General features: G+C 41.2%; 1 protein-coding gene across 1 annotated transcript in view; it reads right to left on the bottom strand.

Moving 5' to 3' along the window:
- Positions 1 to 6,584: 6,584 nt before the first annotated feature.
- Positions 6,585 to 17,381, bottom strand: part of LOC119646363 — a 50,220-nt gene continuing 39,423 nt past the window's right edge. The window contains 2 exon segments of the mRNA XM_038046800.1: positions 6,585 to 6,986; positions 7,037 to 7,199. Coding sequence (XP_037902728.1) covers positions 6,870 to 6,986; positions 7,037 to 7,199 — 280 coding nt within the window. The 3' untranslated portion in view covers positions 6,585 to 6,869.

Genomic DNA, 17,381 nt, shown 5'->3' with positions numbered 1-17,381 from the left:
ATGCCCCATTCAAGAGCCCTGGCATTAAAATCACCGCCAACCAGGATTCGTCCCTCCGTGCTCGAAACGGCGTCCTCCAGAGCATCAAGCCGGCGTTGAAAGTCCGGAATCGACTCATTCGGCGTCAGGTAAACGCTAAAAAACGTTATCCCTAAACACCGGATCCAGGCAAATCCGTCCCCCCGGCCTTCGGCAAGAACGCGAAGTCGAACGTCGTCCCGAACCCATATGGCAGCGGTGCCCGATAAGTCCAGATACCATGAGGACGGGTCTTTGTTTCGGTATTGCTCGCTAATCAGCACTAGATCAGCATTTACTTCCGCAGCGAACTGTGCTAGCAACTGGTGAGCGGTGGCACTCCGGTGCATGTTAATTTGCAAAATGCGGATCATGGGGTTCGCACCCTAGCCCTCTCCAATTCCGCCCTGAAGATCGGACACCGTCCCGAGCCCGCAGTGTGTGCGACGCTTTCGCCAGACGCACCACGATCCCTGCAGAGAACACAACTCTCGCTTTCCTTGCAAGTCTTCGCTTGATGACCCGCTTGGCCGCATCTCCGGCATGCTGTCCTCCTGTCCGGACCCTTGCAAGCTGCTGACGTGTGTCCATAGTCCAGACACCTGTAGCACTTGGTGGGGACTATCCGCATTCGTACCCTGCATACTACCCATCCGATTTTGATTCTCCCGCTGTTAAGGAGTTTCCTCGCATATTGCTCGGGGACATCCACCACGGCAAGTTTTTGGCCTCGAGCATTTACAGAGGTAATAGCTACCCGGGCATTGGTTACCTCTGGACATTCACGCTTTAGCGCCTCCTCTACTTCGACCTTTTCTGTGAGGCAGTCAAGATCCCGTATTTCCAGAGAGCACATGGGTTCTAGGCTGGAAACAAGGGCCTTCTCCCCCAATAGCCCCTTGACCGCTTCGCAGAACGTGCTCTTGATCTATGATAGTATAGCCAGGGTAAAACTGTACACAACCATGAGAGAATTCGGTATCCCGACGAAATTGATAAGGCTGGCCCTGACCAATAAAAATAGCAGGATCACTCTCAAGACCATTCGACATTAACAACGGTCTACGACAAGGGAATGCCCTATCATGCGTCCTCTTTAACTTAGCCCTCGAGAAAGTGATCCGTGATGCTAAGGTAAATGCGAGGGGTACGATCCTCTTTAAGTCCACCCAACTATTGGTTTATGCTGACGATATCGACATCATGGGAAGAACGACGGGAGATGTACAAACTGCCTTTAACTAGATCGAGCAGGCGGCGAGATCTCGGGCTGCACATCAATGAAGGCATGACAAAGTATATGATGGCAACGCCAGCAGCGAAAACCAACCAACCAACAACATCAAACCGCACTGGTCAAACGGAAAGAATAAAGATAGGAGACTACAACTTTGAGACCGTCGATAATTTCTTCTATCTAGGGTCGAAAATCACAACTGATAACAGCTATGATGATGAAATCCGCGCACAGTTGTTGTTAGTCAGCAGAGCCTTTTTCAGCTTACAAAAACTGTTTCGCTCGAAACGTCTCACCATAGGGTCAAAGCTCTTACTGTACAAGACAATGATCTTGCCAGTCCTCATGTATTCCTCGGAGACTTGGGTTCTTACAAGAAAAATTGCGAACTCTTGGCCACGTTCGACAGAAGAATCCTCCGAAGAATTTCTGGATCTTACATGAGAATGGACGATTCCGTAGCCTACATAACGACGAAATCTATGAGCGATACCATGACCGTCCGGTTGTGGATAACATCCGGTTACGGTGGGTGGTTCAATTAATCCGTATGGATGAGGATGATCCAGCCCGGAAAGTCTATAAGGGCAATATCTATGACAGAAAAAGAAGACGAGGCAGACCTTGCCTGAGATGGAGCGATGGCGTAGGTCAGGACGCCAGACAACTTTTAGGGACATCGAACTGGTGGACCTCGACGCAAAACCGGAATGTCTGCAGTTCCTTATTAAGGCAGGCCTAGACCGGATACCGGTTATTGATGATGAATTATGACGTCTGCATCTTATTTGCATGGCCTAAGATGCAGTGAATTCGCGCGAAATTGATAAGTTTGAGCTACTGTAACTTTGACACTGATAGCCGGATTTCCATGAAATTTGGCAGGCGTATGCGTGTCCTCTGAAAAAACTCATGCAAATTTATGTCACTCACCATATGCGCAGGATTTTATAGTTCCAATATGTCCACCAAATTTCGTTCGGATCGGTTTAACCGTTCTGGAGAAAAGTGAAATTAACAGATAGACAAAGTGAGATGAGTGAGGTGTTTTTTTTTGGTTTTTATCTATATTCTAGAACATTCTTTTTTATTTTTAAGTGACACTGGGCTGTTTTAGTAGTCTCCTGGCCTAGGGGTCAGGTTGGGAAGCTAACCTTCCTTTATAATTTGGCATCTGCAATGAGATCTCCTCTTTTACTGTCCGTAATTTTCAGGCCTCTGTGGATGTTTTCATTTTTCATATACATACCAAGGTGCATCGATGATCATCCGTAGTACCTTGGACTGGGCTCTCTGCAGCAACTCGATACTAATATCACACCTAAGTGTGCACGCTGAACCTCAAAGCTGAAATCCATATTGACATTCTGACGGCTTTGTAGAGGAAGAGCGTTTACAGTTTAGAGTTTTTATTTAGAAGTCAATATATTTATTTTTCTCAGCTTCGTTTGTATTGCTCCATGTTAATTGTCTATCCAGATGCAAACCGAGGTACTTTACCTCATTCTGTTGCGGGATAATTATACCATTGATTGAGACCTTAGCACAACTCTGTCGATTCAGAGTGAAAGTGACATAATAGCACTTGGTTTCCGTCACGCGGATTTTTCATTCTGTAAGCCACTTTTCAATTCGTCTTAGGTCGATTTGTAAGTTTTCTGATGCAACCTGGGGTTTGGTGTGTATAATTAAAATAACAGTATTATCTGCAAACGTAGACCACTGAGCAATACTTTCTTTCCTCCAGTGCACTCCTTATCTCAGAGACGATCCTGTACACTTGTCCGATTGTACCATGCTTCTCTCGAAAGCCAAACTGGTGCTGAGGAATTACTTTGGTGAGATTTTTGAAATTTGATATTTTTCGAACACCTTTGTGAGGATGCGTAGCAGATTTATAGGCCTGTAGGGTACAATCTGCGGTTGGTCCTTCCCACATTTACCAATCATTATAATTTCTGAAACCTTATAGGCCTTTGGGATTGGATTGAATATGTGAGTCACGTGAGTGATTACAATCACTGAAAGTTTCTTTAACTTTTTTCCCGAGATTAAGCCATATCCTGAAGATTTCTTTGGATCTACTTGTTCTTTAAAGGCCCGAGCAACTTGTTTGGCTCTAAATGACAAACTGCCAGTCTTCTTGTAGTTTTCCGCAGGGAAAAGTTAAATAAGCCAACAGGCGGTAAACCTCGTAAGTAGCTTCGTAACTCCCTTAAGGGCTTCATGAAGCGATCGACTTGCTTTGGCTAATTTTTTTTTGGTCTGGAAATCTGTAAGCCTTCCATTGTATTCTCAACTTCTGCTTTACTTGGACCAGCTGTTGAGAAGTCATTTTAAACTTTTGAGGACAGTGGATCGCGGTGATGATTATTTCGCTGGTCCATTCCATTAGTCAGATTGAAGATGTTTGGAAGTAATCTTTTAAAAAATGGTATTTAATGCGGGATCTGGTCAATATTCCGATACCGGGCTTTCCCTTCCGAATGCTAAGTGTCATAAAACCAATACCTATCAATTTGAAAATTGTTTCTGTCAGTCAGATGCATTTCGGATATAAGCATCATGTCGATTTCTTTGTCAAACAGGTATCGCATTTCCAGTTTTCGCTGGCTGTGCCGTTTTCATTCCAGTGACATGTTTTGAACTGGATCGGTTGTTTCTGAGAAGAACGTGATTATGCATCACGTTTTTCATCGAAACCATAAACTTGTTCATCGTTTGAATCAGTGTAAGAAGAAGCCCTTCCAAATTGTGAGATGGGACATTTGCTTTTTCTTGGCTTTGAGGTGCGAATTTTAAAATGCTAGCATAGCTCACACCTTGCCGAGCTACGTCGAACTATGCCGGTGAGAGTAATATTTGTCTCGGCACGTATAATTCGTTGTTTCCTTTGCGATTTTCGCTTAGTTTCAGCATAGACTGTAGTTGGCCGTGTCTGGTTCACCACGAATGCTACAGTTTTTGGCATTAGTATCTTTCTTACTTTTCGTGCAATGTTGCATGCAACACTGGGCAGATTGCACTATGTTTTTGTTTGTCCAAATTCTTGACAACTCTGACACTACACCGGGCCAGGTCTTTGAAGCAGCTAGCGTAGGTTATATGTATATTGCGTGCGTTTCACCCTTCTTTAATTTTATTCCATCAGGTTCGAGCTCCCTCGGTACAACGGATGGGTAATTCTGTCGCGGTTTACCATATTATGTATCGAATTTACTTGGAATTTTAAACCATTCACAGCTTCTTTAGTTTCTGACAAATGCACCCTTAATTCGGTCCCTTTCAGCACTACTATAATACCCTTGGAGATTTTCAATTGGTATGTGTAGTACTGTTTACCTTTTCTATCAAAACTGGATATTACTTTTCTGTAATTGACACCTTACCTTTGACGAGTGGGACGATGTGGTAAGTGTTTTTACCAATTAATCTTGTGAGATTATCGACAAGTTCACTGAAGTTTTATGCCTCAGGTATATTGACGACGGTTTTTATTTTGGAGTGATTTCACCCAATATTTTTTCTTGGTTTGCAGCAGCAGCAGTGCAAACCTATTTTGACTCGGGCTGTCCTTTTGTCATGTTTCACTAGTTTGGGTGTATTTTTCCCAGCGGATGATGGCTTCTGTTATGTTTGTAAACCAGAATATACCTGTCCAGACCAGTCTGCGTTTTCATGGTCTTGGCTCGCGCTCTGTACGTTTGGATCATTTTTGTTCGTAGTTTGTTCATGATGGGCATTTGTTTTCGCCTCGGAGAATTTGTGGCGGAGCGAGAAACTTGCGTGTCGGACGCGGAGGCCATTGCATGGACAACTTTTAAAAGTGAAAATCGTTTTCCGATTTCAGTAGAGAATGAAGCGTAGAAGAAGGAAGTTGAACCGATTGCGTGCCGGACAGAAATCCAATATGGATTGTTGCGTCAACGGTTATTATTATCCTTATTACCTGATTTATCAGAATCTATCACAATCACTTGGTAAACACTAATACCTAAATGAATATTAGTTTTTAAATAGTTGTTAATTTAGGAAAATCAAAAACTGATTAAGCGACAATCGAGTTTTGACGACCTGGTGCTCGGCTAAAACCCATTCTTCTACATCAAATTAGGTGTTAGCCATCAAGTTCATTATTTTGTTTTCCAAGAAACCTTCAAAACGTACCTTTCGACCGTCTAAAACCTCAAAATGTACTTATGTGCGTTGATTGAGATGGCTGAGCGCTAGCCTATCGATCTTGTTAACCCGGTTTCGAAAAAAGATCGTCATGGACGTTTTTGGTTTTCTTTATGCTACTCCACTTCTGTAGGCTTATCACTTGCACAGCTTTGGGTACGATGATAATAACATTGAAATACCCTCTTGTTGAAAACTGCGCCTGTGTGGATGTCCAATACTCACGGCATGAGACATTTTGGGTACGATTGCTGAGTGGTTAGAGGGCAAGGCTGTCGTACGGAAGGTCGCGGTCCAAGTCTCACTGGTGACAGTGGGATTTGTATCGTGATTTGACGTCGGATACCAGTCGACTCGGCTGTGAATGAGTACCTCAGTCAAATCAGGGTAATAATCTCGGACGAGCGTAATGCTGACCATATTGCCTCCTACAGTGTTCTGTAGTGTACCGTTACGGTCTTGAATGAAGTGCTCTAACACCTTTAAGGCCCTGATCCAATATGGATTGTTGTGTCAACGATTATTATTATTATTATTGGGTACGATTACGAAAGAACTTAAGGGTTGTCGCAAATCATTCGTTTCTTTGGTCGAGAACATTTACGTTTGGCTTCTGATTTACGATGACGAGCACGATTAATCACCGAAATATGCCGACATGGACCACTTCCTTTATTAAAAGTGAAATCATCTGGGAAATTGTTCCTTGATACCCCTACTTGTTTTCTTGGAAAACTGGGATCTGAGAGTAGTAGAGGGTTACAATTTTTAAGATCCCGGAAAAGGGCATGCGTTTATAGTGCCTGCTGTCGCAAATAATATCGGTAACATACGACGTATTGGATATGGATTTGGATGTGGCAGAGAGGGTCGGACTATATATAAACACTAAAAAAGTCAACGTTTTTAAATCTGGTAAATGGCACTTTTCCAATCCACCTTCCTGGATGAACTAATGAATTTGCACAACCTCGCCGTGTTGTTCAGGCTGGACGTACGGATCCTCATTGAGTCCTTTTATTATTTTGGGAGGTTTACTTTCCCGAAAGATAGCCAAATTTTCTAAAAGGTTGTAAGGTTACATTCTAAAAACCAATAATCGATTAAGTCTGTCGAGTCAGTGAATATGAAATAGGGCAACGTTTTGAAATTTTGCTCCATAATATATATTTTAATTGCAATGAAATCATCTCCTATATCTGAATAACAAGCTGCAAAATAGACCGTTAATGTACATCTATTAATAGTATTCCAATCCAAAATATTACCGAAGGAAGTAGAAACAAATAGAAACTGGAGGGGTTATCTTTTCCTTTTTTTACAAAGAATCAATTGAATCTTCAAAAGATATTGTATGAATAATCAGTAAATGACAAAGTTTTATAAAACATCAAACAAGTTCATTGGAATGCCATAAAACTGCTAAAAGAAACGTTTAGGAAATTGGCTTTGCTTCTGAATTAGACGGCGAGGACTGGGATGCTCCATGAGTTTCGTTCAAGGCTTCATTAAAGCTAGACACCGAATTAGATCGTGAGGTTGTAACTTTTGTCTAAAGAAGAGAAAATTGCAGTAAATGAAAATACGTTAGAATATTCTTACCTTCACGTTCTCATATGCTGATCCTACTTTGTCCTCTATTGATCGCATTGACTCGGAATTCTTAATTTGTGAAATCTTGCTTGAAATCCCGCTGGTTAATCCACCGAAAATCGATGACGCTTTCTCACTCGTTGACTTTAAAACCGATTCCGTCTTTTGATATCTAAAAATTAGTATATATAATATATAAGTTCCTGTCGAGAAATGGGCAAGGGTTCTTGACGCATGGACGACGTCAGGACGTAAGCAAGTTAGTCCGAACAGAACAAACAAAACTAATAGGTGTCTCCACGCTAAATGTTGGTACCCTAACTGGTAAGACGGAGGAACTCGCAAGAGCCCTTCGGAAAATCTGATCTGATATCTGCGCTCTGCCAGAAACCCGATGGTCTGGTGCCAAAAGCTGCGACATTGAACGCGAACGCGGTAAAAATGGTTACAAACTCCTCTATTTTGGTAACCCATACACTCAATAGAGGGTTTCTGTGATGCCATTAAAGAAGTCGAACGATTTGATGATCGGCTGATGAAGCTCACCATTATATCAACTGACCGCACTATTCACTTTTTCATCGCGTACGCACCACAGAAAAGTCGACCTGATGCCGAGAAAAATGCCTTCTGGCATCTTCTCGATGAACAGACTTGTCACGTGCCTGGTCATGTGGGTGAAAAGGCAGACGGTAACAGGTGCCATGGAGGAAAGGGTTCGGAGCGCGCAATGCGGTTGGCGAGCGTATAATCGATTTTGGGGACACCCATGACCTTGTACTTATGAATACATGGTTCATCAAACGATTGTCTCATCTTCCTACATTTTATAGTGGGAAAAGTAAAACGCAAATCGATTATATTTTCATAAGACGCAGACATTTTACCACGGTCACTGATTGCAAAGTCGTTCCCTATGAGACCATCGATCGCACTCATACGATTGCTGACCATAACGAATGTGGAAGAATCGTGGAATCAAATGAAAGACACGATCCACAAAGCGGCCTCTGCAACCCTCGGGGTTACCAAGCCGGGTAAGCGGTACATCAACCGAAATACTTGGCTTTGGAATGATGATATTGAAATGAAGGTCAAGCGGAAAGGAAGCGCCCTCTTACCACTACTCTTTGTTTTGTTGTGGACACCGTCACACGGGATATCCAACGTCCAGCGCTCTACACACTGCTTTATGCAGATGATGTTTTCATACCATCTGATAGCAAAAATGATCTCGAGCAACTTGTCCAAAAGTGGAATGATCGCCTCATGCAACACGGTCTCAGATTGAATTTAAAAAAAAACTGAATTTTTGACGACCGATCCCCATGAAACAGGCACAATCACTGTCAGCAGCGGTGATCTGCCCAGAACTGAGCGATTTAAATACCTCGGCTCAACGCTATTAGCCAATGGAGAACTGCGTTATGAAATTGCTTCACGCATTAACGAAACCTGGATGAAGTGGCGTTCCACAACTGGTGTTCTTTGTGATCGACGTATCAACGAAAACGTCTCAAATCTAAAGTTTACCGCAATGTTGTTCGTCCTGTCGCTCTCAATGGTTCTGAATATTGGCCAACTATAAAAGACAATGAACGGCGTCTTGTGGTAATGGAAACGAAGTTGTTACGTTGGACTAGTGGCGTGACACGTTTTGATCACATCCGAAATGAGGATATCCGCGGTCGTTATGGGGTTGCACCAATCGAGGAAAAGTTGCGAGAGAGGTGTCTTCGATGGTATGGTCACGCAATTCGTGCTAACGAGAATTCATTTGCCAAGATTGGTCTGAACATCGAAGTCGATGGTAAACGACCAAAAAGCAGACTGAAACAATGGTGGCGTGATACGCTGAATGGGGATTTAAAAGCCCCGAAATTGCACCCAGATCAGGCATTCGATAGAGCCAAATGGCGAAACCGATCACGACGAGCCGCCCCGCTTGTGAACGAGACAAAGGCTGAAGAAAAATAAGAATAGTATATTAGAATTAGAATTACAAAATGGCACTAGCATAGTGGATAACATGTGGCATAGCTTTGGGAAGTTTGACGGAAATCCAACTATTATTAACAAAGTTATAGAAGGTGAAACTTTTACATTTTGTGTGAAATTCGAGCATTCTATCTAGTATATGACGTCATCATAAGATAAGGGCTCACGTGAATGAGAGGTCACAGGGAACCATTTCGTTTTATTTCGTATTGATAATACCGACTACTCCAGCCAGACATATGAAGGTATTTATATGGATATGTTAATGAAGCTTTGGGGTAGTGCCTAATTCAGATAGAAAAATTTGTACATTGAACCAGCGGTATTCAATATACGTACTTTATATATACATATGTATACTTTTATGCACGATCAATTTATATATGTGCATGTATAAGTATAGTATTCTAAGCAATAGGCTTTGCTTACGGTGAGCATTATATCTACGTCTGGAATACATGTACATATTTCTTGTAGTTTGAAAAAAAATATAAAGGAATATTTTAGGTTTTTAGCCATATACGAATGGAGAAATGTGCGTAGAAAGTTTCTCACATAAGATAAACACAAAACCTTTATACCCGAAGCGCTAGCTTCCGGTATACCGAATTATTTGTTAAGGTTTTGTGTGAAACAAAATGGGAAGTTTGAAAGCGATTAAAGTTTTACTAGCAAAGTTATAGAGGGTGAAAGTTTTGCATTTTATATATTTACTAAGTGGCTTTTGCCTTTTTAATGTTTTGTGTGAAACAAAATCTTATTAGAATCGAGTCGATGTTTGTCTGTCACACCCGATTTATTCAGAAACGGCTAGACCAATTTTCACGAAAATTGGTGAAAGCGTGTGATCTGTTATCTTTACATGCAGCAAGTGGCGCCATTTGGTCTTAAGTTTAAGAGGGGCTCCCCATACAATGGAGAGTAAAAAATTACAAACAAATGAAAGGGCTCAATTACTACTTTTGATATCGGGTGAAACGTAGGGAAGTGGGGCTCGAAATATGACCCCCAAAAAGTGTAACAGGTCTCGTTCTCAGAACCTATCCAACCGTAAAATCTGAAAAATAAATCACAGTGGTGCATCTCTACGAAATCTAGGCCTCAAAATACTTCCGGTTCCGATATCTGTACAAATAAAGTTAATAATAGTATATTTCCACATTGTAGAAATTTACACGGCAACTTCCCTTATGTCCATCCCAGAAGTACAAGTACGGTATGAGGATAAGGGATAAAATAATGTACAATTTGGTCAAGTTTGAAGAAAATCCAACTATTATTAACAAAGTTATTGGAGGTGAAACTGCTATTTTTTGTGAATTTCGTGCATCCTACAACGTGTATGACATCATTATGACATATCAATTCGTCAATACCACAACGAAGTAAGTTCATATGAATGGGGTCCTAAAGAATTAATTTGTTTTTGTGTTTTGGTCATTTGTATATGAATTGAATTACTCCAAACAGCCATGTGTGTATGTAGGTATATAGTATATGCGTGCTAATGAAGTTTGCGGGTAGCGTCTAATTCAGATAAATTTATTTGTACACTAAACCAGCCATATCTAATATACGTACTATATGTGTACATATGTATGCTTTTGGGCACGAAGTAAATCGGAAATATCAGTACGATGCATACATATGTACAGTATTTGGAAATAGGCAGTTTTTTAGTTTAGGGTGAGGATAATATTTATGGCATGTTCTATGTACGTATGGCTTGTAGTTTGGAAAAATATGAAGGATTATGTTGGATTTGTAGCTATGTACGGATAGAAAAATGTGCATTGAAGTTTCTTACATAAGATGAACACAAAACCTTTATACCCGACGGGCGAGCTTCCGGTATTCCGACTTGTTTGATTTTTTATCAAGGTTTTGTGTGAATCAAAATGGGAAATTTAAAAGCAATTAAACTATTATTAGCAAAGTTAGAGAGGATGAAAGTTTTGTATTGGACTCTTAGACATGTTCGACATCATCCTCATATAAGGTTCATTTGAACAGTAGGAAGCATGTGCAAATCTTATTTTTACCTTTTTTTATTTTTTTAGTTATTTGTATATCAGCATCAATAATTCGATGCAGCCACACATATGCATATGTAAGTAAATGCTAATAGAGTTGTCGGTAGTGGCCAATTTAAATAGATATACGTATGTGTGTGATAGCACCAGCGGCCTTCGATTCAATTTGCGTGCGGAGTGCGCGCATATATCCATACGTGTGCATCACTGTCAACATTATCATCAACGGCGCAATAACCGGTATGCGATCTAGGCCTGCCTTAGTAAGGAGGTGTAGGTTACGGAATGCATCAGTATGAGGTAGAAAAATACTTTTATTTGTTTAGTAAGCGCCAATATTTAGGACTTTACCATATATATATTTTGCAATTTTGAAATATATAAAGGACTATCTTGAATTTTGGACTGTGTGCGAATGAAAAAAACGTGCATAGGAAGTTTCTCACATAAGATGAGCATAAAATATTTATACCGAAGGGTCGGGCTTCCGGTATTCCGACTTTTTTGTATCTGTTTTAGGTGATCTTCACATTTGTTAATAATGTTGAACTCCTACAAAGAAGAGTATGAAATTCACTGTTTTCAATACAGTGCTGTCCAGATCAAATTATTTGTGTAAATGGCTCTTTAAAAATAGAGTAGTAGAGTAGAGAGTGTATGTTTAACTAGATACACGCGCACAAAACCTTTATCTAGCTTCCGGTTTGCCGATTTGCTGGAATCTTACCGATCAACCACTTGTTCCACACGCTGGGAAAGGTCCCGGGTTCCCAAGTCTCCCGTACGAGCGGTGACTAGCCACTTCACCGACAAGAAGGGGAACCCCACTGGATGTGCTATGGTTAAGAACCGTGGTGAAATGCTGCTCGTCATCGTGGCCTTTCACAGGACCATCGAAGGATTTGCGACCACATGCAAGTACATTCGTAATGTTTTTTGTGTGAAATTATTGCATTCTGCCGGATCTTTAATTTTGTAGAACCAAACAAATTTGACAGTTTTGTGCTTTATATTGTAACTTATATTACTGCGTTCAGATGGGTTAGTGGTTAGAGCACTAGTCCGTCGCACGGAACGTCGTGGTGCAAATCTCACTGTTGGCAGTGGGATGACTGGGTGTCAAATACCAGTCAGCTTATCTGTAAATGGGTACTTGAGTCAAATCAGTTTAATAATCACGGACGAGCACAACGCTGACCATCCTGCCCTGTTGCTTTCCTCGGCTACATTTGTTTGATTGCCTCTTTAAGTTCTTCCGTAGTATTACACAAAATGGCAGCACCGCAATAGGGATAAATGAGCGATTCCTTCTATGGATATCTGCCCAAACTATTTCTGCTATCTGGCTATCGCGACTCCTCCGTTGTTAAGTAAAAAAACATCCATTTCGACAAATGGATGCAGATCTCTGTCACCTTCGTGGATAATGTTCGGGTTTTATGCACAGCGCAGCAATCACCGATTGATATTGAAGTGCGCAGTATCGCGAACATTTTTAGAATTAACCAAACCGACATATTATTGAGTGCATCGACACGGATTTATGTTGCCAAAATTGACTAGATTGCTTACGATCGGCCGCCGTTTTTGTATGTATCAAAGACTGCCTATCATATTTCGATAGGATCGGGGCATATCCTCCCCGAAAATAACATCAAAATATTATTGATTGCGAGAGCTGTTTTTACACAAGGCGTCGCAAAATTTTTTTGTATAAAATTGAAATGAACAGAGTAAAAATATTTTTTAGAGTTCTATTATAAAGCACAGATATTAGGTTATTTAATATGAAAATATAAAAAGTGTGATTTCTTATTCAATCCAAAAATCCAAAAAAATGTCTGAAATATTCGCACAAATTTTTCAGATCGACAGCTCAAATTGCATCACACTCATCCTGTATTTCATCAACCAACGATTCTCCACAAACGGATGCATTTTAAGGTTTCGTGTGAAACAAAACCTTATTAGAATCGATTCAATGTCTGCCTGTTTATTTGTCACACCCGATTAACTCGAAAACAACTGAACCGATTGTCGTGAAATTGGGTGATTTATTTTACATCTAGTAAGTGGCGCCATTTTGTGTTCCGTTTGAAGTGTGGCTCTTCATACATGCAAAAGGAGAATGTAAAAATCTTTTTTACAGAATATGGTCATGTGGGGTATCAAATGAAAGGGCCCGATTAGTACTTTCCTAAACCGAAAAAAGTGAAACAGGTCTCGTTCTCAGAACATACCCAAACGAAAAATCTGAAAAAAATAACAAAATCACAATCTATACGAAATCTAGGCCTCAAAATACATCCCGTTTCGATATCGGCCCCAATAAAGTTAATAATAGTATATGAAATTTTGAAATTTAGGCGAAAACCTCCCTTAAGTTCATCCTTGATAGTATAGGACATAATTTTGAAAAGTGAAATCCAACTATTATTTACAGCACAATATCTGTCGTTAATATGTAAATATCTCTGGGAGATATTTCCAGTTAAGAAGCTGTGTACGAATAGAAAAACGTACAAAGAGAGTTCTTCATATAAGATGAATACAAAACCTTTATACCCGAACCGGCGAGCTTCCGGTATTTCAACCCAACAAATTGTAATCATTTTTTTCTCAGATTGTTCACTCCACCAGCTATCATGACTTTTAGGTTGAATATTGATATTGGATGTGAAGAACTTACGCAGTCACGATCGCCATGTAAAGATCTAACGGAGACAAAACAATGTATACCATCCCGTTGATATACTCGAGAGACCACGTTGCTAGTAGGAGCGATCTTTAGCCGGAGAAGTTATAATGAACAACTCCAGGCTGAAGGGCTACAGGGAGCTACTAAGTGCTTTGGCTCTACTGTGGGAGAGGAAGGAAGGTCGGAGCAGCTTTTCAACAAAACTCCGGACAATCCGGGTAGAGGGCAGATAAATGCTTTAACTCTACTGTTATTAAAAGAAAATTCTAAGACGAACTCTTTATTTACAAATTTTACTAGTTTACACGAAAATAAGTGATAAATAATCACTTTTCCTAAAACTACTTTTGCAGCAATATTTCCTAAACTAATTTTCCCACAATACTCTATATTATTTTTCCATATCCAGAGAATTATTTTGTTCTCATATTTTTAATATGTTTTCATATATCAAAGAGTCAACCAATTAAAAAATTCGACATATGCTGCAATTAACTTTGAAGGCAAATATCTCGAAACCCAGATTATATTTTTAGATAAATAATTGAGGAAAAAATAATACATTTGGATGTGCATTTTCTACGGTTATTATTATTTTATTAGTTTTATTTTAAAAAATAGATTTCAGATCTGATAAATCTATCTGATAATCTGATCGATCTGATAAAACTAAAAGATGAGCGTTTTGTACACTAAAAAAACTTGGACATTTAAAATTTAAATTGATATTTTGTATAGTGAATATTAACTTTTAAAATTATGACACAAGTTTACAAGTTTTTCGGCACCTTCGGCAGGAATAAATCTCCACATTTCTTTCATGTAATTCTTCAAACCTTTTGTGCTCTTTACCTCCCTTTTATGTAACTCATTTTCGACGTGTGTCCACTAGTCTCCTATCGGATTTAAATCCGGGCTCTGGGGAAAAGCCTTTTTTGACATTATACAGGATATATCCCTTAACGACCATAGCTATGTGTTTTGGATTATTGGGATGGACTAACATCATATTAAATAGCAAGCCCAATAGCTACTGTAGCTGGTATGTGCTGTCTTACTACGTCAAAGCAGCTTACTTTTCTTGGAGAGTATAGAGTGGTTCTGGTACTTTAGATGCCATAAAACAACGCACCATGATGCTACCACCGCCGTGCTTAACTGTTGGCTCAATATAAGAGTAGAAACGATTCGCGCTCGATGATGTCACCGTGTTTTTCTCCCCGCTTTGTGAGAATTCCATTTTTAACCCATTATAATAACCAAATGAGCGTTTCAAATTGTTTTTTTTTAAAGGATATGGTAATTTTGCAGGTGATACTACTATTTCAATCATTTTCTAACGCGGGGAGTTTATTATTAGTTTTTTTTGCAGATATCGCAGGGGAGCGTATTTTGGGGCCTAGTTACTATGAGAATGGATTACCATAATTTTTTTTTTCAGATTTTGCTGTTTAGTAGTTTCAAAGGGTAGTATAGGTCCCGGGGCGAAACGTGGATTGGTACCCACGATGGAGCATAAAACCTGGGAAATGCCTGCTGAACCAACACCAACAGCTCTACTACCAAACCCTATCTCCACCTCCACGTGGTGACCGCTGGGAGCTCTTTCTTGATGAAAAGCTGCAGACGGAGAAGGATGAAGGCGAGTCTCCCGCACCTAAAAACGGGACAAATTGTACCAACTGGTCCTCCAGGTTGGGGGTTGGGTAGGGCTGACAACCCTACACGGAAAACAACCGTTACGAAGCCACAACAGGAGCCTCGGATAGGACGGATATTACAACGACGGACCCGGCAACGACAAAGGAACAACGATTTGCGCATTTTCTCATGGAACGTGCGCTCCCTGTACAGAGATGAAGCTGATAAGCAGCTAGCCGATACCCTGTCCCAATATAGGGCTGATGTAACAGCGTTGCAAGAGATGCGATGGACAGGGACCGGTTTCCTGGAGAAGAGCCACTACACCATATATTATAGCGGCCATCCAGTAAACCATGTGCTCGGAGTAGGTTTCTTAGTCAGCCAAAAAATGAAACCTGCTGTTATCGGCTTTGAAAGTATAAGCGAACGGCTATGCACTCTGCGCTTGCGAGGCAAGTTTAGAAATATAAGCCTCATAAACGTTCACGCCCCTACAGAGGAGACTGCAGAGTCGGAGAAGGATACCTTCTACGAGGCAGTAGAAAGAACCCTCGAAGCCTGTCCCAGATATGATATCAAAATCATACTTGGGGATTTTAACAGCCAAGTAGGGAAGGAGCCCGTATTCAGGCGATACGTTGGCTCCCATAGCTTACACGAAAAAACAAATGATAACGGACTGCGGACTATTCAATTAGCAGGGTCACACGAAATGGTTGTTGGAAGTACCTGGTTTGCGCGGAAAGCGGTCCACAAACATACGTGGGCCTCTCCAGACGGGACCACTTTCAACCAAATTGACCACGTGTTGATCGAACGCCGCCACCTCTCAGCCTTGATGAATGTCAGAACATATAGGGGGGCCAATATAGACTCGGATCACTATCTCGTTGGCATGGTGCTCCGAGCTCGAATAACAATACCACCTAGAATCCCCTCTGACAATCAGGTGAGAGTGAACACTGAAGCCATCCACAACACAACCCTCCGCGACACCTATAAGAGGGAAATGGATGCCGCAATAACCGCAGTCAATAGAGGACCTGGAGATGAAGCATCAACTAATGATCTTCACAACCACCTGAAGAACGTTATCATGGATACGGCCACAAATATACTTGGCCCCAGCCGCAAAAGGAGTCGGAACGGCTGGTTTGACGATGAATGTAAGCTAGCAACGGAACGGAAGAATGCCGCATACCGAGTAATGTTGCATTCTCAAAGAACGCGGGCACGCGCAGAGACTTATCACGAACTCCGTCGAGCGGAGAAGCGACTTCACAGACGGAAAAAGGAAGCCTGGGAGAACCAACAAGTCTGCGAACTAGAAAAGTACAGGGAGCAACCGCACCAGGCGCGGAAGTTTTACCAACAAGTCAGCAGGATGAAGCCTTATACACCTCGATGCTCATCCTACCGAGACAAAGAGGGAAATCTGATTTCCGACAGAATGGGCATATTAGAGCGATGGGTTGAGTACTTTGATGAGCTACTGAACAATCAGAACATCGGCGAGTTGGAGGTCCCGCCAACTGAAGACGACGGACAAATACTGCCACCACCAAGTTTAGGAGAAACAGTCCGTGCAATTCATCGGCTAAAAAATCATAAGTCGCCAGGAGCCGATGGAATTACAGCCGAATTGGTTAAATATGGAGGCGACCAGTTACACCAAGTGGTTCATCAACTTGTGCTCAAGGTATGGGACAGCGAATCAATGCCTGACGATTGGCAGCGAGGCATAATCTGTCTCATACATAAAAAGGGAGATATCACACAGTGCAGCAATTATAGAGGTATCACGTTGCTGAGTACCATCTATAAGATATTCTCCACTATCTTGCTAGGCCGGATAGCCCCATACGCCCAGAACATCATTGGCCCATACCAAAGAGGCTTCACTCCAGGCAAATCAGCAACAGATCAGATTTTCTCTCTGCGGCAGGCGATGGAAAAACTGTTGGAATATGGACAACAGTTG

Source organism: Hermetia illucens, chromosome 1 (assembly GCF_905115235.1).
Source record: "Hermetia illucens chromosome 1, iHerIll2.2.curated.20191125, whole genome shotgun sequence".
Classification (NCBI taxonomy): Eukaryota; Metazoa; Arthropoda; class Insecta; order Diptera; family Stratiomyidae; genus Hermetia; species Hermetia illucens.
This window is presented reverse-complemented; position numbering and strand designations above follow the sequence as displayed.